This window comes from Danio aesculapii, chromosome 20, assembly GCF_903798145.1.
Source record: "Danio aesculapii chromosome 20, fDanAes4.1, whole genome shotgun sequence".
Classification (NCBI taxonomy): Eukaryota; Metazoa; Chordata; class Actinopteri; order Cypriniformes; family Danionidae; genus Danio; species Danio aesculapii.
This window is the reverse complement of record NC_079454.1, coordinates 22,617,812-22,643,361: the sequence shown is the minus strand read 5'-3', so window position 1 is coordinate 22,643,361 and position 25,550 is coordinate 22,617,812. Positions and strand designations below refer to the sequence as shown.

The following is a 25,550-nucleotide window of genomic DNA, read 5'->3' as shown; positions in this document are numbered from 1 at the left end:
GAATTGAACTATAATTGAATATACACTAGACTAGAACATTAACATCCACATCAATCACACAGGAAATGCAGAAGACTTTTGGTCGCTACAAGACCATGATACTGTCTCTGAACTTATGTGGCCGAGAGCTGCAGCAAGAGGCTTCTGGTGGAGCACCTGAGCTTCAAGAGGGCCTGCACAGCATCAATCACCGCTGGACGGAGGCATGTGCTGGTCTCGAGGGGTGGGAGGACAGCCTACGTAACACCCTAGTGCGCTGTCAGGTGAGGCAACAGTGAAACATGTACACTCACAAGCCACTTTAGTTTTAAAGAAAGTAAATAAGGTCAGCAAGGATACATTAAATTCAAAATCACAATAAAGACTAGAAATAAAAAAAGTAAGATAAATGGAAAAATACTGCTCCAAATAAATGCTTCCTTTATTAAATGCACCTTCCGAGTACTGGGATGAACCTTCAGAAATGCTGTAGTTCTTTGTGGCATAAATTGAAGCAGTCTGGCCATTCTTCTGTGACCTCTGGCATCAATGAGGCATTCACTGCCACTCACTGGATATTTCTTCTTTTCTCTGATCATTCTCTCTAAATCTTTGAGATGGTGCATGAAAATCTCAGTAAATCAGCAGCTTCTAAAATACTCAGGACAGCCCATCTGGCAGCAACAACCATGCCACTTTTAGAGGCCGTTTACACAATGCTTTTAGCCAAAAATGGGAAATCTGAGGTCCCGCTTTATTTTGATGGTCCGTTTGTTGAATTTAAGTTACATTGCATCTACATGCCAACTAATTCTCATTAGATTATAAGTAGACTGTTAGGTTGGGGTTAGTGTAAGTTGACAAAGTTTCTTATAGTCAGTTAAATGTCTATTGAAGGAGCAGTATCAACAGATATTAAGCAGGCAGTCTAATACTCAAATGAACCATCAAAATAAAGTGTTACCAAATCTAAAAAACGGGTTACAAAGTGGAAGTTTTTAAAATGCTATGCTGTAAACACCTGAAAACATGAGTCTTTGAAAATGATGACATCATGCATGTGTAAACAAAAACAAACAACAACAATGGCAGAGTATGTGGTTGTGTTGTTTTTCAAGTGTTTGCTAAAACTTTATGAGCAAAGTCTAGATTTATTGCACATTACAACGAACAGTGGAGACGCATCTTACACACACAGCAAATTCTACATACACATCAGTGCTGAGCCGTCAACTGCACTTCATTGTCACTTTCTTACAGGTATGTTTACTAATAAGATAACCGCATCAAATACTGGCATACATAGTACAGCAATTTTTAACATTTTCAGAAAAATGTGTATTTTTTTGAAAACAAATGTGTGTGCTTCTTTTTTTTTTTTTTTATGTTTTCATTTTTGGCTTCATCATTTTCATCTAAATGTAGCCTGAAACTGACTTGTGTATGGAGCTAATAATATGCCAAAACCATCTGAATTTGAATTGTGTTAATCATCTACAGTGTAATGGCGATCTAATTCTTCAAGTTCTTCACCATTTCCGTAGGGGCTCGGCACAAAGGATTTGACGCGCAAAACCAAAAACTTGCAATGCAACAGTTTACTTTTTTGTTTGTTGAGAACAACAATAATCAAATACAAACAAAAGAACTATGTACACTTTATCAAGCTTCGAAATAAATATGGTTTTAGAACGGTTGTCTATCATCAAGCCCCTTCCTTGTTTCTGATCCTTTTTTCCTGATGCTTACGCATACATATGACGTATAGCATTACTGAACACATAAAACGTCATGCACATATTATAATATCACAAATAATATTAGATACTGTATCAAATAGCACTAACTTTGTATCCCAATACAAATAATATAATATTATAGAAAAATATTACAAAAATAAAAAGACAAATCTCTAGTGCTCTTTATGGCTCTAACATACAGTACTCTTCCCTGTTGGGGACCTACTTTCTTCTGAATCTGAATTTCACAATCTGAATTTCTGGTTTTGAATTTTAGAATATTGAATTTGATGTTCTGAATTTCTTCATCTTGAAAATTTGACACTGTATTTTTACAAACTGGATATCTGCAGTATATGAATTCAGAACACAAAAAAATACATCTTTAAAAAATGTCAGCCTTGAAAAATTCAGTTGTCTTAAATTTCAGATGTTCAATATTCAAGTTATGAAATTCAAATTAAGAAATTCAAATTCAAAACCATTTTTAACAGCATATAAAAATTCTGATTTATTAAATTACAATTGTCAATAATTAAAATTAACACAGTTCAAATTCAGATTGTTTTGGCATATTATTAGCTCCATACTTGTGTAAATCACTTTTCTCCCAATTCTGCCTAGGGCTGAACAATTAAGCGAAATTTAAATAAAATCATGATTTGAAATGTTAATGACCTTTATTTAACCAGGTAAGTCAATTGAGAACCAGTTTTCGTTTACAACAGCCTGGCCAAGAGGCAACATCAAAAGCAAATACAAAGCAGCTAGAGACACAATACAATAACAATTTCACAAATGCAGATAATAACATATAAAACCAAGGAAAAACTAAAACCAAGCACAGGGATCTTGTACTATTGACTGGCTTGAATTTTAAAAGGATGATAGTGGAATGAAAGTGTTGAGCTTTAAGGTCTGCTGTAGATGATTCCAAGCATCAGCAGCAGAAAACTAAAAAGAGTAGCGACCAAATGAAGTGTGAACTTTGGCTATACAAAGGTTAATAAAGCTACTGGAGCACAGATTTCCACATGTTTTCTGAATGTTAAGAAGTGACTAAATATAATGGCGTTTTCCCAATAAGAGTTTTGTAAATGAACAGAAAGCAATGAATCTGTCGACGTGATAGAAGTGAAGCCCAATTCAATAAAGAGCACAGTATACAGTGATGAGTATTTAATAGCTTAGGTAATCGCGAAGGCTGCTATATGATTGCAATTTAAATAAATAAACATATTTAAACCGTGTCCAAGAGCAAATGCATGAATCTCCTGTTTGTGTGATGTGCTTATTAACCAATAACATTAACAACCGATAAACGCCCACCATAAACAACAACACACAGGAGAGTGTCGGGAATGATAATTGTGATCATTTTATCAGCGCATTCACAGTGGATCTGATTGTACAAATTACATTTTGACTCAAAAAAAGGTCTTAAATTGCTTTTAAAATGTGTAAACTACAATGTCGCTGGTTCGAGTCCCAGGTAGCAAAGAATTCTGGCCCAGATTTGGCATAAAGCTTGCATAGCAGGCGTTGGTCCGCCACTGGCATACAGCATGTGGGCCAAACAAGTCCCGGGTTTGCAGATATCAAATGTGGTATGTAAATGTAGATGTTAAAAAATTAAATGTGGGCCACGTAAGTTTGACGTATTTAAATACATTTAAATAATTTTTGAGTGAAGAAAAAATTCTACCAATCCAGGTTCTTTCAAGAAAAACATGCCCATAGCACGCCTTTCACTAATGCTTCATAGGTTTATCAAATTCATTGCAGTCTTAGCACACCAACATATCTGGCCCAGTTCTGACCCGGTTATGGTTAGTTAACTTGGCCCTTGTATGGAGGCCAGACTTGGTCCAGTCATGTACCGTAATTCACTGCGGCATGTGGGCCAAGCAAAAACTGATCTGGACCAGAGAAATTTAGTCATGTGGGTTGGCATTTTCTCTGGGTGCTCCGGTTTCCCCCACAGTCCAAAGACATGTAGTATAGGTGAGCTGAATAAGCTAAATTGGCCGTAGTGTATGTGTGTGAATGTAAGAGTGTATGGGTGTTTTCCAGTCTTGGGTTGCGGCTGGAAGGGCATCTGAAGGGAGTGAAACGTATGCTGGATAAGTTGGCCATTCATGCCGCAGCGGCGACCCTTGATAAATAAAGGCACTAAGCTGAAAAGAAAATGAATGAATGAAAGTACAATGTTGAGCTTAATCTTGACTTTAAAAAATGTAATCACAAATCAAATTGCTATCATAATATCTGTCCAAAAATATCACAATTATATATTCTCAAAATCATCACATCTACATGCCTCAATGCATTGAGTTGCTGCAATGTGATTGGTTGAGCAGTTATACCTACACCTGATAAAGGCAATACTGAATGTCACAAAACCTCAATGGCATATTATGTTTTGTATCCTCCTGCAGGAGTTTCATGAGATGGTTCACTCTCTCCTGCTATGGCTGGCCCATGCAGAGAGCCGACGCTACGCCGTCAACATGAATGACGCCTCTGTGCAGCTGTCCACGCTTCAGGAACACACACAAACACTGAAGGTGAGCCACAGAAACCTCAGGCATTAATGGACAGCAGTTGTTGTTTGTGTTTTGAGCTCACGTGTTGCTCCCCCTGGTGGCAGGATCTGGCGGTGGATCTTCAGGGCAGGCAGAAGCAGGTGTGCTCTCTGCAGGACATCGCCTCTGAACTGCTCCCGGAGGCTGGAGGAGAGGACAGCACCGAAGCCAAAGAGAAACTCCACGTCATCGGAAGCAAACTACGACTGCTGTCGCGTCAAGTCGAGCAGGACCTCCAGACCATCCAGGAGAGACTGGTGAGAAGCTTCTGAGGAACATTCTGTAGTGCAAACTGCAAATGATTTATATCAGGGGTCTGAGGATTGGCTGAAAACGTTCTTTAGAGTATCTCACTTCGTTTCAACTGACGAAATAATTATTTCTTTATTACTGCTTTCTGAGCACATTTTGTTGAAAAATGCACTTTTCCCAGAAACAGGATTCCCTCAGGGATGTTCTGCAAAGCTTCACTGAGTGAGGTTTTAGCCAAGAGACAATTAATAGGCAATTAAAGATTAAACCTTCAGTCAAACGTTGAGGATTTACTTTAAGCCATCAGAAGCACATTTGTCTTCCACATAAAACTTTACTGTTCAAAAGTTTGCGGTCAGTAAGTTCTTTTTTTTAAGGAAAGTAATACTTTTAGTCAGCAAGGACACATTAAAGTCAAAAGTCACAATAAAGACTAGCAATAAAATAGTAAGATTAATGGTCAAAATACTGTTCTGATTAAATGCTGTTCGTTTGAACTGTCATCCATCAAGTCGTTTATTGAATATAGATGACTATGGAAATACATGAAACCACTTGAAAATTCTAGGTTTCTCTGGATTTACTGTATTTAGTAGATGTGGACTTATCATGGAGATATTTTGTGAAGGTCTGAATTTCAAATTAATAATACATTTTTATTATTGTTGCAGAAAATGACAGTTGGGAACTGGGTAAGCTAAATTGCCCAGTGTATGTGTGTGAATGGGGGTGTATGGATGTTTCCCAGTGATGGGTTGCAGCTAGAAGGGCATCCGTTGTGTAAAACATATGCTAGTGAAGTTGGTGGTTCGTTCTGTTGTGGTGACCCCCGATTAATAAAGGGACTAAGCTGAAAAGAAAATGAAGGAATAAATAAAAATGACAGTTGGTCTATAATAGTGGTCTAATACTGTATATGAAGTTAAATCATTGCTCTTGTGTTGGCTAAAAATGAATATTTACAGCATTGTTATATTTTGATCAGTTGTCATTTTTGTGCAGGTGTAAATGGCAACATTTATTTGTTTTAGGTTTGGAAGAAACGTCATGAGTGGTTTAAAGCAAATTCAAAAAGTTACTTTCTCAAACATTTCACTAAAAATCGCAAGACTATAAGATTGATCATCTTTACTAGTCTCTTAATTTCTCCTGTAGTTTGTGTTTTCATATTATGCAGCGGAAAGAAAGATTTCAATGATTTCTGCTGAAAAATGTTTTGTTTTTACAGAAATATCACTTTGCAATACATTCAAATAAAATTTTAAATAGTAATATTTTACAACATACTGTTTAGCTGTATTTTAATAAGCAACCGGCATCTAGACTGCAGCTCCGCACAGGAAGTTTGGCCAGAGGAGAAATGGTCGTGCCCAACTGAGCCTGATTTCTCACGTTTTTTTTTTCCTTCACTTTCATCATTGGTTAAGTTTGTTCCTCGCCTGTGTGGCCACTGGCTTGCTTGTTTTTGGGACTTGTGGAGCTGTGCATCACTGGATTCGCTCTTCATTGTTTGAACTTTCAGCAGTGAAAATTAAACCACACTGAACTAAACTAATCTGAACTTCAACTCTGAAATCTGGACTGACACAGTTTCAGTTTTCTAGAACTTCAGTCTTAAGCTGCTTTGACACAAGCTACATATAAACATGAATTGAATTGATTAAATGCAGCCTTGCTTAACATTGGAGACATATTAAAAAACATTTAATATAATGTGTATTAACTTTAATTAACTGCAACAATTACAAATGAATAGTTCAGATACAAAAGCCTGTGAGTGCCCTATATATATTTCTTCAAAAATAAGCATTTTTCTCAGCCTCAGAACTATGATTATGTTCAGTTATTCAATTGAAGGCAATGAAAGGAATCTATTCATCGCCATAAAAATGAAATAAACCACATGAACCTACATACAGGAGCTAGAGAAAAATATCAGGTGGCACTTTTGCATCTAAACTCATCTGAACTTTACCAACCAGTTAGCTTTGGCCACTGTTTTAGTCAACAAATACACACCAAAAGAAGGCGGTTACTGTTCTCTCATAATATAGTAAAATCAAAGCTACTGCATATTGTGTGTTTATATTTTCATGTTTTTTTATGTTCTGGTTGAACAGTTGTCATTTTGTTTTTTCAATATGTGTTTCAGGGGTCCACAACTGATGCTTCAGGAAATCTGAAATCCACAGAGTGCTCTCGGTACAGGCATTTTCTCTCTTTTACATCTTTAAAGAACACTTGCATATTAATACTGAATATTAGTATATATATATATATATATATATACACTGTTAAAGTCAAAATTAAAGCCCTCCTGTGAGTTTTATTTTCTTTTCCAACATTTCCCAAAAGATGTTTAACAGAGCAAGGAAATTTTCACAGTATTTGCAATATTTTTTCTTCTGGAGAAAGTCTTATTTGTTTTATTTCAGCTAGAATAAAAGCTTTTAATAACCAATACTATTATTATTTAATATATATATATATATATATATATATATATATATATATATATATATATATATATATATATATATATATATATATATATATATATATATATATATATATATTTAATATTATTAGCCTTCAAGCGATATTTGTTTTTTGTTTTTGATTGTCGAACAAACCATTGCTTTGTAATGATTTTCCTAATTACCCTAACTTACTCTAGTTAACATAATTGACCTAGTTAAGCTTTTCACTTTTGCACTTTAAGCTGAATACTAGTATCTTGAAAAATATTCCTTAAAACGTTACTGTCATCATGACAAAGATAAAAGAAATCAGTTATTAAAAATTAGTTATTAAAACTATTATGTTTAGAATCCAATTAAACAGAAATTGGGGGAAAGGGCTAATAATTCTATCTGTATATTAAAGGAATTGTTCACCAAAAAATTATAATTATGTCATCATTTACTTTCACTTGTTCTAAACCTGAACACAAAAGAAGATATTTTGATAAAAAAAGCTGGAGACCGGTGACCATTGACTTCCATGGTATTGTTTTCCTGCTATGAAAGTCAATGGCTACAGGTGTTCAGCTTTCTTAAAAAAAACAAACAAATTATAAAGTAAATAGTGGCTACACTTTTATTTTTGGGTGAACTGTGCCTTTAAATGAGCCCCAAAAATATTTGTAATAGTAAGGTGGTGAGTAAAAGTGCTGTGTGTCGTTGTTTCAGATGGAATGGTGAGCCGTCTCCTCAGCGCTCGTTCTTCTACCGCGTGTTGCGAGCCGCTTTCCCTCTTCATCTGCTGTTCCTCCTGCTGCTGGTTCTGGCCTGTTTGGTCCCGCTTTCCGAGGACGATTACAGCTGCACTCTCTCCAATAACTTTGCCCGCTCTTTCCACCCCATGTTACGGTACACCAACGGCCCTCCTCCCACATGAGTCCCACATCATCCAGTCGGACTCAAACATGCACCTCACTTTTGTCCAAGCAATATTTTAACGGATGTATTTATACGATTGATTTTATACTATTTATTCCCCTCTATGAGAGCCATGCTACTGAGAATTTGTTAACGTTACAAGTTTGATGTGATCTAAATTTCCTTTGTCTCGTCAGGATGCTGTAAAGATGACAAAAGTCAATCATTTAATGAACATGAATGTATTTTCAATTTATTATTAATATTATTACTATTATGTTTTATTAGATTTATGCGTTGGTTAAAGATTATACGAGTTTGGAAAACACTGTATTATAACTTTGGGATTATGTGGTCCCATTTTTACATTTTCTACACTATGAAAGCCCCCCAAAAATAATGCTAAAGGCACATTTAAAACATTTTAATTCACCCAAGTGTAAATAACACATTGTTACATATGCGTTGCAAAGTCGAACACAAAGACGTGTGTACAGAAAGTCAACTTTGAAAACATTTTACAAATTAAACATTTGTTTTGTGTTTAAAAATAAACATTGTTTTCTTCAACTAAACTGCTTTACAGCTGCTCTTTAGCTCTTACCAGTTTACAAAAACCTCTGAAATCGATATTGGCACTTCTTTTCAAAACAAAGTTACAATTCGGATGGCTGCCAGCGGATACAGAAACATTTATAAATAGTTTGCCTGCATTTGTGCGTTTATCAAAATCTATCTTTCTAAATTGAATGCTTATGCTTCTACAGTAATATTTGTCCTTATTAGGATACACAAAAAGACAGAAAGTAAAATCATCACTGTAGGCACTGCAATATTTGGGCTTTTTGGATTCTCAAACGAAGGCTCCAGATATTTGAGAACTTGTAAAGTGCAACAACGAGTCATTTTGGTAGTTGTGGAGCATCTTGCAAACAGAACGCTTTTCACAGTGGAGTACGTTGATGAATTGTGCCTAGAAAATGTTTTGCACAAGGCCTTTATGGTGTTAAAGGTTGTTCACAGAATGAAAAGGCAGATAGATTGTTTTGTTTTCTTTGCCACACACACACGCTGTATCATTTCAGGAGTAACAACCGCATTTATACAGGAGTGAATCCCTTTAAACAAGGGTGTGCAAACTCAGTCCTGGAGGGTCGGTGTCCTGGAGAGTTTAGCTCCAACCCTAATAAAACACACCTGAACCAGCTAATTAAGCTCTTACTAGACATACTAAAAACTTCCTGACAGGTGTGTTAAGGCAAGTTGGAGCTAAACTCAGCAGGACCAAGTTTGGACACCCCAGCCCTAAATCATTCTTCATTGTTAAGCTGCGGTCACACTTGACCTTTCCTCCCATGGACTTCCATTCATACGCACGCGAATGCGTCAGACCGGAAACGCAGGGTCATGCATTAAGTTTCGCAGGTTGCTGCGGTGCAAAGTTTAAGCTTGGTGAACTCTGACCTGCGAAATCGCATCGCTTGACTGTGTGAGACCATCGAGGATCAGAACATGACCTCTCTGAACAGAACGCTCGCTCTTTTAAATGTCTAATCAGCTAGTTTAATCCCACCCCTTTTCGCAGCATCGTACGACAGAATTTTGCACACACAAAGCCCAGTGTGACCGCAGCTTAAGTCTGGAACACTGCTAACTCCCAAAATTGCAACTGAGGTAACGCTAATAACCTGTTTGGTATTCGATATGGAGTAATTGACAACGGGGTCCTGTCCTCATTATTATTTAAATATCATATGTATATGTAGCAAACAGGTGCGCTATTTACTAATATGTCAACAGTGCAGTCAATTAATCAATGGTTATCACTAGAGTTGTACAATATATCGGTTTAGGATCGATATCGCAGTGTGCGCATACGCAATAGTCATATCGCAAATATATGCAATGTTGATTCTGAATTATAGCAAGAGCCACAGAATTTTATTTAATCACTGTATTTATGTAGAATTTATATGAAAAAAAAAATTTGTCTTGTTTTTAGTCCCAATATCTACACTTCAAAGTGAAAACAAGATTATTTTGCTTACGCCACTGGAAGATAACTTGGCTTGTTTTAAGGAAAATCTCAAAAATTTTTCTTATGTCTTCTGACGGTGAAAACAAAACAATATTTTACTTGCTCTAAGAAATTTTGATGTTTGGACTGGAAACAATACAAAACAAAGTAAAATCTTTTTTTTTTTTTTTCATTGTGGTTATTCAATTTCTGTACCCGAATAAAATATAAATTTCTGTGCCTAAATAAAAATATTTATTTTTATTATTAAAAATAAAATATCGCAACGTCAGATTTTTCCTACATCGTGCAGCCCTAATTACCACACTTTAAGCATTGTTTTTGTTGAAGATGATTGGCGGATGAACAATCCAGGGACCCTTGGGCTTGTAGTTTAGACCTGGCTTATTAAGGGAGCATAATCCAGGTCACAACATTTTTGCATTATTTTCAGACTAATGTATTTGGACTGGTTTATTAAGGGTTGTTCTTTGTTTTGTTTTTGCAAGCTCTAATAACAAATTAGTTGGTGTTCCTTGTTCCTCATTCCTTGTGTTTTCATCTGCTCTTAACTTACAGAAGAGTGTAGAGATGCATGCTTTGATTTAATAACAACTAATTCAGTGAATGAAATTATTTTTGAATGAGGGGGAAAAGGGCAATGGGCAGCAGAAAAATCTTCGCTTGATAAGCTTTTTAGGCTTATTTACAGTTTAAAAAAACAACGAATAGAAGACAGTCGTCATATTTCTTTGATGATTTCAAATATGAAACATAATTGTAGTGAATAAGTGAACCTAGTGAATGAGTTAGGAAAAGTTGATGAGCTGCATGATGGAAATAGCTGCCTGAAAAGCATTTCAAAGATGGCTGCATGAAGTGAGTGAAATGACTGGTTCCATATACAGTGCATAGAGTTTTTTTCTAAATGCGCTTGTCACTACCTACTTTTTAACGAGTTAATTTAGTTTATTTAGACAGAGCCATAACCACCATAAATGTTAAGGTGACCCATGACTCACAAACTGTCCCCCAGTTTTTACATGCGTAACATTATTAGAATGACAATATATTTAAAACTTTCAGGCTGGTCCATTCAATATCAAAATGATCAATCAATTTAGAGAAGGCAGGGTTTATGGTTCACAACAACAGATTTGTTCTAAAACAAAAGAGCGTGTGGGTTTTATGGTATAAGTATTCATTAGCCAACAGTAATGCTTTTAACTCAGATTTCATCATGTTGAATTGATGTTATTTACCTAATTATTGTCTTTTCTAACGACATATGAGGTGTACAAATGAAAGTGAATTTAAATGAAATGAAAGTTGTTTTTTTTTGTTTGTTTTTGTGCAAATACCTTTCCACTAGAAGTAGACCTGGAATTTCCTAATTAATAGTTTCTAACACAAACCCTCCAGTGATCAAGATATGGTCACGGCCCTGGCTGTAAAATGCGGCTGTCACTCCAGTACGTAAATGACTGTTTGCAGAACAGAATTAATCACTAAAATGTGCACAAGGCCATTTTGCAATGGTGACATTTCTCAAAAACAATAGATGTAAATGAAACATCCGGCTGACATTCATTCATTCAGAATTCATTTTTTTGCTCTGACAGTCTAAAATACTGCTTGCCTTCAGTCCAGAATATGATCTGTTCACTCTGCATATAATCCTGCATACAGTCTCATCTATCAAGAATAATTCTGTCCATTTACCAGGGACTAAATCAGATCTGCTCTTACTGCCAGTATTGTCAATAGTAATGAGTTTACTACATTTTGTTTCATTTTACAGAATGTGAAAGTAGCAAGCTTATGTAAGAAAGAGAAAAAGTAGAGATAGTACACTGCTCATGTCCACGTTGTCACGGATTTCATGAAAATGAGGCTAAAATACTCATGGACATCATAACCCCATCCGACTTACAGCGGAATCTGAACTGGTGAGTATTTGAGCGGCAGGCTGCTAACAAGGCTAATGCTAAAAGTCACAGTCTCTCGAGGCCAGAGATGACAGATTTACTAAAACCTACTGTCATCCGGGTCACGGCACCAATATACTTTCTTAATGGAGTTTGAACTGGGTTTTTTCTTTTAAATGGAGGTGGGCATGTTTGGTTTACTTGGTTTTCTCCTACCAGATGGCCTTCATTATGCATATAATGTCTGAAATTATTTGTCTACTGGTTCACCGTGCGATGAAATTTCCAAAAATCTCTTGAAATCCATAATCCAATGTGGCTATTCATTTCTTTTCTTTTTTCTTTGCGGTTCAGCTACATAAAATCATAAAAAAAGTTGTCAGAGTTGTGTGGAAACAACAAAGAGATTTCACAGCAATTGCCAACATTTGAAAACAGGAAAAACATTCAAGATATCCATGATGCTTTTCGTCTTGTGAAATCCTACTGCTTGCTTTTATATGGGTGTTTTTGTTGTCCATCCTCCCGAAACTACAGATCATCCTTAAGTACTGGAAAGAAAGAACAGCAGCATGTTATTTTTTTTCAGGTATTTTACAGTTTTTGGAAGAATGTTAGCTGGCTACAGACTGTGAAAAATCTTTTACAAAACAGACATTTCCATTAGTAAAACTGTCTAACCTGCAGGGAAAAAAAGAACAGAAACCATCATAGAAGTTTTAATGTTTCCACAGCAAATATAAAAACTATAAACTCCACAAACCATCAAATAATGTCCAATCAAGCCATTTGAATGGTTTCTCGTGTGTTTTGACACATACTCAAAGTAGACATACATACAAGTAGAGACCTTTATCATTAAAATCAATACAATTCCCTTTCAAGAGTTCACACTTAGCTGATGATTGATAATAAAACTTGTTTGGCATGCTGTCCTGGGAAAAAGCCCTGAGCTAATAGGATCCTCGAGCCAGGGGCTCCCTCCTGTTTGCAGGGTGAGAGAGGAGTTTGAGCTCAGGTAGATCGAGATGAAATGCCCTGACTTATTTCTGGCTAATGACAGATAAAGGGATGGCTAAAAGTAAATATGTGGCTTACTATGGCCCCGTTTACACTGTCAGGTCTTAATGCCAATTTTCGATTTGTTGCCTATATCAGATTTTTTTTGCTTTTCCGTTTACTCGTTCTTTTAATTGTGACCCATATCTGATTCATGTGTTTACACTTTCCAAACAATTTATGACATCGCGCATGCGTAAAGGCAGGTTCTAGCATCTGCACCATGATGGAAGAAATTGTCTTGCTTTTAGCTCTGCGAAATATGCAAAGTTCGCCTAACTTTAAAATGATTTTGAGGTGGAGGAGGAGGGAAAGGGCCGTCATTGCAGCTTGCGCCGATATGGTTTATATATAGTGTCCTCCACTGACTCATCTCCCAACAGGGCAAGAGGGCAGGTAACTTCTGCCATCGACCACTGACCACTTGGAGAAGTGGAGAAGTACCACAATGTCGCAAGTTTAATGATGTACAAAACGGAGTGCCTCAATAAATCTGATCTGCCTGTTTACATGATAGTCACATTGTTAGATATCCGATTTATCTCTGATTTACTTACACATATGGAGGAGGCCTGTAACCGTTATCTGAATATCCTAATGCCTGCGTTTTTTTCATGTTTACACGGTCATAGAACAGATCCCATCTGTCACATATGAGCAAAAAAACGGAATTAGGTCACATTTAACTGGCAGTGTAAACGGGGCCTAAGAGTGTGACTATGATGCCAATTTAAAATGTTCGATTTACTTAGGTTGCATGTTTTTGGACAGTGGGAGGAAATGGGGGAACCTGGGGAAAATGACACAAGAACAAGAAAACTCAGCACAGAAATGTCGACTAGTTCATTAGGGACTTCAACCTGTGACGTTCTTGCTGTGAGGAAACTGGTTATTTATAGTGAGGAATCGTCTGATTGGTGAATCTTGTGTTAGCTAATGCAGGACCAGCCGTGGTCAATCATAATGATCCTCTTGAAATTAGTTTATAAATGAAGCTCACTTTTTTTTTTGAGCATTTCTATTAATTTACATGCAAAAACGTTTCTCTTTTGGGTGTTTTTACTTTTAAGTGAGCGTATTTACAGTAGCGCCGCTCCCTATATGCAGAGTACGCAGGTTGCATAGGGCACCAACTCCGGAGCCCCCCATCTCTGTTGCTCAAAAAATAAATGATTAATATTTATTTTTGAAATATTAACATAAACTGAGCGTAGATAAAATATATTGATAATATGTTGATAAATACATTTTATGGCGAATGCAAAAAAAAATGTGACGCAACTTTTTTTCTGTGCGTACGTGCACACCCCGGCCCACTTGTGTCTCCGACTGCTAGCAGCTTATGATTAAAAATGATCAGCGTTGGGCAGTAGCAAAGCTACTAGCTTAACTACATTTGTCAGTAGTGTGGCGGTAGCATCGCTACTTTATAAATCCAATAGCTTTTCAGTAGTGAAGCTATTTTTTAGTCAAGTAGCTCAGTAGCATCCACAAAACTACATTTACCGATCGCAGATCAATAAGTGACAGCACCAACATTCATGGAGCTGTGAGGCCGGTGTCTAGCCGATGAAGGTAAATCCATATAATGGCGAGAATGACGATTTCTTCTTCCTGTTTTATGATGGTTGACAACAAACTTTTTGGTGCGTTACTGCCACCTCTCGCTTTGGTTGGTGACATCGCAAATCAATCATTGGGCGCGAGAAACTTGCTTGATGGAAAGATGAGGTAGAGAGGTTTTATAAATATAAGCCTTTGATTTATTTCTTTTTAAAACTTTAGTTCAAAATCGCAACACCTATGGTAAGGTAAGAAACAAACCTGTGTCTGTGAGGGCCGTGTTTAGGGCCCGTGATGTGAGCTGCAGGGAAAGGCGTCCTGGACACTCTTGTTGTCTTTGTGAGCAGCAGGCGCTCGAGGGCTGGAGTGAGACAAACGGGAGCTGTGCATGATGTGAGCGTCCAGCATCTCCAGGAGCAGGTCATACAGAGGAACCATCTTCTTCATCTTCATGCAGTGCAGGTGGTCCATGCCTTTGTTACTGCAGACGGGGCATATACAGTAAGCGGATGGGTTTATGTAGATTGAATACACTTATTCAACACAAACTGACTGTTCAGTATTAAAAAAAAACATAGGTAGCTACAATTCTAGCTACTCGAGATGATGCAGTATGTGTTCAGGATTGTGGGGTCATTTTTAACCCGTAGGACAAAGAGAATACACAGAATTCTAGGACCACACAAGGGTTAAGGAACCCGTTAAGGCATCGGTTTTAATGGTGACTTGTGACTTCAGGGTTCTTTTGGTATTGACTGAACTTAATTCCAGAAGCGGTTTTGGAAGCCTGCATACCTTAAGTAAACGGTTTTAGTCTGCACTTTTTGAGAGTTTTGCAGCCATAATTTAGAGCAGATAAAGCAATAATTTATTCAGATGAAGCATCTTCAGACAGATGACTGCATTAAGTCAGGTCACAGGGTTCTTTGTCTGACTGAAAACACTGCATTATGCACAGTCATGTCTGTGAAAAGTTGATTAAGTTCAGAATAATTTCTGTTTCTACCTTGGGATATCCATCCCGAGGCCTCTAAAGATTGTAAAGCTCCAGATGATCAGATCTGAGACCTGTGAAGAGATGATGCCATTGCCAACCCTACGAGGACTTTGAGGACAACACAATGACTTGAACAATTCTCAAATTGTTCCTAATTATTTTGTTGATCAGATCGCTTCATTAAAAATGTATTATATGCAAAAAATGATAAGCACTCCAGTGATTTTATTTTAAATTCTTTTTCAAATATTTCCCAAGTGACGTTTTACAGAGCACAGAGATTTCCACAGTATTTCTTGTAATATTTTTGGTCCTATTTTACACTCAAAGAAATGCTGTTTGTTTAAACTACTTAAGAATTGTGTTGTTTCAACTCATTTTACGTAAGGGTTTTTTTGGAAGAACTTAACTGCTTTATGTTCAATCCACTTAAATTAGTAAAAAACAAAAAACTTGACTCAATTGATTTATGTTATGATTTATCTTGGGACAACATGAAGTGTGGAATCCAACATTCTTTACAGTGTATATTACAGTTTTGTTTTGTTTTTTAACAGATGCTAGGACAGATTTTTTCAATACTTAAGTCACTTTTGCAAAACTCCACACAGTGAGCACAACAGAAGTCTACGTGGGCTAAACTGAGGATCAATTAGCATTGTTTTGGCACAAAATGCATTCAGTGACTACATCTCTCAAATTTCCTGAGTTCTTTTCTCACTCAGACACAACAACTGTTAGTGTTTTTAGGTCATTGTTTTGTGGGTGACAAAGTGTGTTTGTGGGCTGTCAACCTTTTCTAGTGTTCTGGAAGAATGAGTTAATTTGAGACCTGAATAAAGTGTTTTGGTAGTTGTAGTGAATTTTGAATGTGAAATGAACAAGCTGAAAGTCGGTTAGGAGAATTGTGTGAAGAGCTTTGCAAAAGTGATCTAAGTATTGAGAAGTGTCCTAGCGTCTGTAAAAAAAACTGTAAGTGTACTTGCATCAGAAAATAGGTACAATGTACTTATTGTTTAAACATTCTGTAGTATGGCGCAACTCTTCTGGTGCTCCTGAAGTGGGATACAGGTAAGGTTAGGGACAGGTCTTAGGGTATGGACAGGTATCAAGTTAGGTTAAAGTAAAAAAAAAAATGGGTCAACAGTGTAATTCTATTCAGATGTATCATTTCGAAAAATATAAGTTCAATTTAAAACCATACATGTGCTAAATCAGGGGCCGGGAACCATTTTTTTAAGCAAAGAGCCATTTCTGATTTTTTTGGCAAATGCATTTTTTAATGAGGTTGACTACTAGAAACTATAGATAACTAGTATTAATAATACAGGTTTAAACAAAACCTTTATTTATGCCCATGCACAAAAAGAAACAAATATGAAGCATCACATGTTGAGCAAGTCCATGAATGAAGAAAAGACAATTTATTTAAATTTCTAGTAAATAAACTCTTCTTTTTTTCTGGAAAGCAACACAATTTAAAATAAACATTTTACAACTATAAATAAATTACACAGTTCAAATAATTCAAAATAATGAATAATAATAAATAGAAGTATACAGCAACATTTTAATTTTGGCTAGTTTTAAAGAACAAAAATCATATTTTACTACGTTTGAGCAAGTTATTTGCCCTTCATTGATGTTGCGACTCAAGTTTATCCACAACATTGTGCATTGGTTGAACTTCCCTTTATTGTAAGCTGAGTTTTTATTAATTTTGCTATTAAAAAGTACAATAAAAAGGACTTGTAATTGCATTTTCAATAGGAAACAGATTTGTAATGATGGTTATTTTTTTTAAACTGTAAAATATTATTGAAGAGAGACAGCTTGAGAGCAAAGATTATAGAATACACAAGATGTCTCTCGTATAGTTTTGAATGGAGAAAAGTGTAACAGTCAATATGGGGAATGAAGCCCTGCCTACTAGTACAGGAGCCAATCATCGATCGCTATAGACTGACAGAGAAGCTCATACCAGACGTCTGCTTTTAGGACAGTTTGGTGGTCAACAAACACACTGGAATCTCAGCAAATACTTGCTTCACAGACATGAGAAATATATCCACAAAGCTTGAAATCTCTACTTTTCTCATTAAGTGCACTTGCTTTATTTAAAAGTTTTTTTTTTTTTTTTTTTTGTAATCTGTATGAAACAAACACGAGGTACAATCAGTCCTGTCAAACAGACATCACATGACAGCAACTACCCACAGACTTGTAAACAAAGAGCTGCTGTTATTTCTGGAGGAGACTCACCATCAAGATCAAGTTGTGTATTACTTCAGAAGAGCAGCGCGATCTGACGATCATTATCCAGAGAATGATAATGTTTAGAATGGCCATAAATGAGGTTGGTGTCCTGGGGCCGGTTGCACCAGCAGTGCGCAAGTTAAAATGTAGCCTAGTTGTGACTTAAAGGGACACTAAGTTACAACTTACACATTACTAAATATGTTTGTGTTGCACCACTGGACTCTGCGTCCCAACTAAATATTTACGGTATGGGTTTCCCAGTGATGGGTTGCGGCTGGAAGGGCATCCGCTGTGCAAAACAAATGCTGGATAAATTGGCAGTTAATTCCGCTGTGGCGACCCCTGATTAATAAAGGGACTAAGCCGAAAAGAAAATGAATGAATGAACGAATGAATTTCTTCATGACTGAGTTTTTCTTCCTGCTCTTCTCTCTTTTATGAGTAGGATTTAAAAAAATTCTAGTTTAATGTTTTGCTAACTTCGTGTGCATTCACGGCTCGTGATGCAGATGTATGCATCGTCTGTTATTAGTGACTGAATGTAATTTATTGTGCTATAAATATGTAATTTAGAATTTCATTTTCATAGGATAATTGTATATAGAGGCATTAGTGGCAGAATTTTAAAGCAGTTTACTGATTGTTGGATATTACGTCATTCAATGAGACTACACATAACTTTACGGAGAGCTTATGACCAACTAACTACAGTTTTCCCTAAGAACATGTGGTGCAACCGAAGTGAGAACAAATTTAGTTACAAACCAGCTAGTAGTTACTAAGCCCCTAGTGTGTTCTTTAAGTTACAGTTTAAGAAAGAACTTACGATCAGCTGGTGCAACCCTACCCTGATCTCGTGCCTTTTGAGTGCGCATGCGCATTAACTCGGGCAACCTGAAAAAAATGTTGTTTGATTCGGATGTTTAAAAACAAAACTTATGCGACACTTGTTGTTTAATTTTATTGGCGGTTCCAAATATGTAATCATACGTTTGGCAAACGGTTTTGTAGAATTTGATGTTTCCCCATTAAGACAGAATGTCCAAGCATACTTAAAGATCAATATTATTTACCCCCTTGATAAATTATTTTTTTGACTCTACAGAACAAACCACCATTGTCCAAGGATGCCTAATTAACCTAGATAAGCGTTTAAATTGCACATTAAGCTGAATACTAAAATAGATAGTAAGATATTAAATACTGTCATCATAACAAAGACAAAAGAAAAGACTTATTAGAAATTAGTCATTCAAACTATTATCTTTTGAAATGTGTTGTTAAAAAATCCCCATGGACCGAAAGCGGCGACCGTTATTTTTTTCGTATTGTGATGCTGTTCCTAGAGAAACGAATATTACATGAGAAAACTGTGGGCATGGCCTGTTTCTTCTGCTGCAAGCTGATTGGATGTAGTAAAGTAGGCATTTCATTCAGAAAGATCAGGAAAAGGGTTTCAGGAGAGTTATTGCAACCTAAGGGGCTGAACACACCTAACAAAATTTTTGCGTTGAGAGCATAGACTGTAAAATATATGGACGGAGTATCCGTGACGTCACCCATAGGTTTATGAAGAGCGCAAAAGAAGCCACAAGTAGGCGCGGCCAACCGTCGCCATTTTGTTCGCGCGTCATCACACCCACGGCGGGATACCAAACAAGGGCAAAGAGGCGGAGAGTGGGCGGAGCTTGCTTAGACCTGGCAGACAGACTTTACTTTGGGAGAAACGCTTAATACTTTATTACCTGCGACTCGTTTGTGTTCTTACCACATGTGCTCGGCTGTACACTATATCAATAAAGTGTTTAGACTTTCAAAAACACTGTTGTAATACATTGAGCTACTAAACATTGTTCTTATGACGTTTTTCTACAGGAGGTAAACGCAAATTACTTCCAAACACTTCAATTATAGTGTGTGTTAGTAAATGCAAGACTATTGATGAACTCCAGCACAACACTGTATGATAACGCTTCAGATGACTTCTAGAGCCTAACTTATCAATCTGTCAGATTATGGAGTGCTTTACGGGTCTAAAGAAAAATATTAATGATAAATGATCTTAAATCAAACAAATACATTTATAGAGATGGTGTATAAGTATATAACTTTACTCACATGGGAAACGAGGCCACGTGAATGGTTTGTGAGCACAATTAAGTGCACACAGCATCCCATATCATCTGATAATTGTAAGAAATAAGTCCAAAAGGCAGCTGACTGTGTAAAGCCACATAAAACAACACAAAAATACGATGAATATGCCGAGATCAGTGGCTAATCTGCCGGTGAAGTGACGGCGACCAGCAAGACCTAGCTGTCACTCAAGTGGCCACGCCCTTAATTATGCAAACTTAATATAACCTAATATAAAGGAAATGGATGAGTTATAAAAAAATTCACCCCCCTCACAGTTGTCATGGAGGGTAATAATAGCTATATGAACCAAAATCGTTCTTTGTACCAGGCTGTAAACACCCTTTTTTCTGCTGTAAAGTTGGCCATTCTAACAGTGGGCTCAATTGCACTTTGCTCTATTATGGAGCCAGGACTAGCGGAATTTTGATGAATTGCAGTTTCAGTTACTTACGTATTGGCCTCCCGAGGGAGAGCGGGAGGTTGCAGCTTGGTTGAGAGGTACCTTTTTTGAATGGTTTACTAACGGCCGCAAGCATTTTGCATGCTGCTTATGCGCCCTGCGTGCATCGTGTTTTTGCCCTTGCATGCCAATCGCTCGCAGTTGAAAAAAAAAGTCAACTGTGAGTGGAAAAAGCGTTACGTCACTTGCATCTTTTTCATTCTTCAATCAAAGGAAAGCAGAGGCGGGGTTTCTGTTGAGGTGCCTGCAGTGTTTGTGTTGTCAAAACAACAACAGAGACTTTTGAAGATGGAGGAGAGGTGCTGTTTTGTTGTTATCGGGTGCTGTATGACTTCACAAATCTTGAATATCACAATATTATTAATTATTAAACTTAAAAAAGAGGCCAAGACCTTGAGTATGGTGAGAATGAACGAATGACAGCTTCTAAAAGTGTCTGAGAGACATCCCATTTTTGCCCAATAGGCCCACCTTGCATTTATTTGATAATGTAAGCTATAAAATATAATGTATAAAACTATACAATATTTACTTAATACTACCTATACGTCTGATAAGCTTTTTATATTAATAGAAGTGCACTATATTTATATATGTATTTGTATATATGTAAACATTGCAAACTATATATATATATATATATATATATATATATATATATATATATATATATATATATATATATATATATATATATATATATATATATATATATGAATCTAACAAGCTTAGTTTGCAATGTTTACATTTTAAATTTAAACCCCAAATGTCAGAAATGACAACAAATTGTTAAGATTAAATTAGTCCATTTTAATGTGATTGTATAATGAACTAACTTGACAGATTTCATTCATTCATTTTTCTTCTGTTTAGTCCCTGATATATCAGGAGTTACCACAGTGGAATGAACCGTCACTTATTTGACAGATTTATGTATTTTTAATTTAAGGTGGTTTGTGAAATGTGTTTTATGTTTAGTAAAATCATTTATAATTTCATCTTTATTGGTTTTCAACTAGTTACACTGTCTTGTCCCAAATTTAAAGGGCACCTATGGTGAAAAATCTACTTTTTAAGCTGTTTGGACAGACATATGTGCATGTATGGTGTATAGACCGTCATATTGGGGTGATATAAGCACACCCAGTGCTTTTTTTTAAATTTAGCAACATAAAAACGGTGGACCAATTGGAGCGGTTTTCAGATCGACCACAACTTTACGTAGGAGTGCGGTCTCCTCGCCCATCCAATTGATTGACAGCTGCACGTATTAACATGTCCCGGTTGTCACGTGTATAATCATATCAACAAGACCAGACGTGCGCAAAGCAACCGGGAATACAAGGTCTGTTCAGTTTGCAAGGATCATTAATCATCATCAAACGTGATCAAGAGTGAGTTTCACATGTTTAAAATGTTTTAAAACAGTGCATGTGTGTAATAAAGTACAGCGATTTACTTCAGATTCACTTCATTAGCATAGCCGCGTATCAGAAAAATTATAAAGAAAGAAGCTTCAGTCCCGGTTTGTGGATGTTAAATCAGGTTTATTTTGTTCATTAACATAACAGATATCCATTCAGCAGTGGAGATTAACCTGTATCCTGTCACATTTGCGTGCAAAAAGAGTGCAAAGCTAAACGGGCGCTTTGTCTGTGTCTGGGATTTGTGTGCGTGTGTGTGTGTGTGTGTGCGTGTGTGTGTGCGTGTGTGTGTGTCTGCGTCTGCTGCGGTGTGTGTGTGTGGGTGTATCTATGTGTGCGTGTGCGCGCGTGAACTGTGTGACTCATCGATGCAACTGCACAACAAATACTCATTGGTAAAGTTCTTACTGTAGTATTTCTCACAAACGCTACGTGAGATCTGCTTCCTTTAAGTCTGTCTGTTGTCTGACGCAGCCGAGGGAGGAGATTAAGGCATGCTGAAAGGCACATAGAAACAGTGGGCGGGGAGGACTAGCCTTAAAGGCGCAGTACACCAAAACCGCCACCCAATGCAAAAATGTATAAATAGGAATTTAATAAAAGGTATAATAAAAAATCTGATGGGTGTTTTGAGCTGAAACTTTACAGACACATTCTGGAGACGCAAAACACTTATATTAAATCTGAAAAAAGGGCTAACCTAGGTGCCCTTTAAAGCTTTTTGCAAAAAAAGCAGAAGTGGATTTAGCTGGTTTTGACGCAAAAGAAAATCTACCTTGTTAAAAACTAAAAAATTATCCAAAGTGACATTTTTGGGAAAAAAAAGTAATTTTATTTACCAGCTAATATCCTCATCATTACATATAAAAAGAAACTTCTGAACCTAATCGGAGGAGCCTGATAGAAAATGCTCATTTACAAGAAAAGAGGCCTGATGGATTTAGAGGGTTTTGCATCTGAACTCTCCATATTGTTAAATATTAAAATTATACCAATTTCAACAGCAACACTCGCACAATACGCAGTACGCAGCTGATTCAGTCGTTGCCTAGTAACATAAAAAGCACAGCGCGCTTCATTTTTTTCTTGTCAGCAGAAAAGACAGTGTGGTGCTCCTTGCGTTTTTGGAATGTAGAAGCGCGTTCGGTGTAATCGGCCCCTAAAAGACTCCTCCTGCTCACCATTTGTGTTTGGTGTCAAAACTTACAGTTGGAGGGGCGTGGTCTAGTGTGTTACGTAAACGTAATCAATCAAACAATTTAACTGAAAGCAAACAGTGCGTTTTCAAATTTTAATTTTAGATTGTCAGCGCAATAGCCTAGTGGTTAGCACATCGACATATGGTACAGTAGCACGTCAGGGCCTCCTGAGTTCAAATCCTGGCTTGAGGCTACCCTAACCTTACCCTAACCCCCTCCTCTCTCTCTCTCCAACTTCACTTCCTGTTAAATACTATCCTATCTAATAAAGGCAAAAAGGCCAAAAATAAATATTTAAAAAATAATAAAATTTAGATTACAAGGGCAATTATTTTTCTTAATGATATGCACAGACAAATTGTTCACCACAAAACTGTGGTAAAAATGTGAGTAAAACAACTAACTATGGTTAGTTTTGATTTCTTGGGGACTTTTAACATTTTTAATGTTTTTAAAAGAACTACAATTTAACAGCAGGGCTAATTATTTTGCCTTCAAATGTGCATGGATGCTTTTTATTTAAAAGTACACTATATATAACTGTTAACTGTGTATCTCTGGTTGACCACCAAAATATTTCTGATTTTGATTGAAATGTATTAACATGCACATGTTGTAAAGCAGCTTTGAAATGACCATTACCCTGAAAATCACTACATGAATAAACCTGAATTGAATTGAACTATGAGTACCTGACGTGGCGTATGTGTGAGAGCAGCATGAGCAGATGGGCCAGTCTGGTGGAGCGCTGCTGGAAGCTCAGGCCAGTCTTCGAGATGGCCCAAACCAGAGCGTCAGTCACCGAGTCCAGCAGACACAGCAGCTTGGAGCGGCTCTGCAGATCTTCTCCTCCCTCAGACGAGCCCAGACACATGTCTACAATCACACACAGTAAAGCCACACTGACAGCCATTCCATACCCAAACAAACATCCAACCCGCAGAATATACCATTCCAAAATGACACGACACATCTGGAGCCCTCAAACAAGTGACACTGAGGACACAGAGTGAAGGCAGATGTTTAGGGGTGAGGATGAGGAGATAAAGAACCAAGACGAGACACATCAAAAGTTCAGAGCAATCAGAGCAGAGAGAAATATTGGTTTCTTCTGACAGGAGACACTAAGCAGGTTCTGTCTGTTACTTAGAAGCCATTGCTACAGTATGAAATGGATAGCTGGTTTGACATGGTGGCGAGCTCCTCAAAGCAGGCATGTTGTGTCCATTAAGATTTTACAGTGTGTGAGCGTTTTTCTTGCCTGGCCTCGCCAAAAACGCACTTCAGTTCAAGCAAGGACAGCTATAACCTTCTGAGTGCTATTTATTATGACTGTATGGAGGGTCAGGCATGTGTTTGGCCTTATGATGCTGAAGAGAACAGGAAGTGAAACGGTGCGTGATTGGTGTAGGACAACAGCTGGAGTTAAACTCTGCTATATGGGTAGCATATGTGATCATTCATGCTGTGCAGACACAGAGAACAGAACATGTTTATTGCAGAAATGCCACTCACATTACTGGATCTTTGACATTCGCTTAATTTTGTAAGCAGTTTTGTCATTGTTGAAATATTAAAAGAAAAAAGCTATCATTTAGCAAATTAAATCTAAAAAGTTGAAAAAATGGTCAAAACAATACATCTCATTTTTCTTTAAAAAACTCATTAAATGTAAAAAACAAAACTAAAAAGTTTATTATAATTTTTTATTTTGTTTTATTTTGATAAGATTTGGAATTGTGTTATTCTGCTGTTGTTTGGTTATTTTAGACAGGAAAAAAGTGAGCCTGTGTTCAATCTAGAGATCTCTACTCGTCAATTGATGATCAAATCCTTCTCATTTGTGTTACTTTTCTATATTTTATTGATTATTCTGATGTTCAAATATAATTATGGGCAACAAAAAGCATTCTCACTTTTGGTTTTACTGTAATCATCATGACAGTCAAAAAAACAATCTTTGATCATTTCTAATGCATTATGCATAAAGATAAAAAGTATTTTAATTAATTTAAGTATTAAGCATTTATTAAGTATTAAATAGTATGCTTTTTTTATTTATAAAAGGCAATCATTTACCAAATTAAATCTAAAAAGTTTAAAAATGCTTAAAATAATACATCTTGTAAAGAAGTATTAGGTGGAATTTATTTTAAAAAGTATTATTCATTATTTTGACAGGTATTATTCTGTATTATTTTGAGTATTATTTTTGATCAGATTTAAAAAAGTTATTTTATACTAAAAAGTAAAAAAAGGGTATTTTAGACTAATACACACACACACACACGCACGCACGCACGCACGCACGCACGCACGCACGCACGCACGCACGCACACACACTATATATATAGTTGAAGTCAGAATTATTAGCCCCTGTGAATTATTAGTCCCCCTGTTTATTTTTTTCCCCAATTTCTGTGTAACGGAGAGAACTTTTTTTCAACACATTTCTAAACATAATAGTTTTATTAACTCATTTCTAATAACTGATTTATTTTATCTTTGCCATGATGACCGTACAGAATATTTTACTAGATATTTTTCTAGACACTTCTGTACAGCTTAA

The 25,550-nt window shown here is 36.5% G+C and overlaps 2 protein-coding genes across 4 annotated transcripts in view; one reads left to right on the top strand and one right to left on the bottom strand.

The window, feature by feature from the left end:
- The window catches only part of LOC130248041 (nesprin-2), a 94,732-nt gene extending 86,222 nt beyond the window's left edge, over positions 1–8,510 (top strand). For both annotated transcript variants that reach the window (XM_056481556.1, XM_056481555.1), the window contains 5 exons: positions 63–263; positions 4,157–4,285; positions 4,369–4,560; positions 6,708–6,757; positions 7,747–8,510. In XM_056481556.1, coding sequence (XP_056337531.1) covers positions 63–263; positions 4,157–4,285; positions 4,369–4,560; positions 6,708–6,757; positions 7,747–7,954 — 780 coding nt within the window. In that variant the 3' untranslated portion in view covers positions 7,955–8,510. The remainder of the gene's footprint in view (positions 1–62; positions 264–4,156; positions 4,286–4,368; positions 4,561–6,707; positions 6,758–7,746) is intronic.
- esr2a (estrogen receptor 2a) overlaps positions 8,345–25,550 on the bottom strand; it is a 55,634-nt gene continuing 38,428 nt past the window's right edge. For both annotated transcript variants that reach the window (XM_056481558.1, XM_056481557.1), the window contains 3 exons: positions 23,673–23,856; positions 14,764–14,983; positions 8,345–12,431 (listed from right to left, as the gene is read on the bottom strand). In XM_056481558.1, the coding sequence (XP_056337533.1) occupies positions 14,785–14,983; positions 23,673–23,856 (383 nt within the window). In that variant the 3' untranslated portion in view covers positions 8,345–12,431; positions 14,764–14,784. The remainder of the gene's footprint in view (positions 12,432–14,763; positions 14,984–23,672; positions 23,857–25,550) is intronic.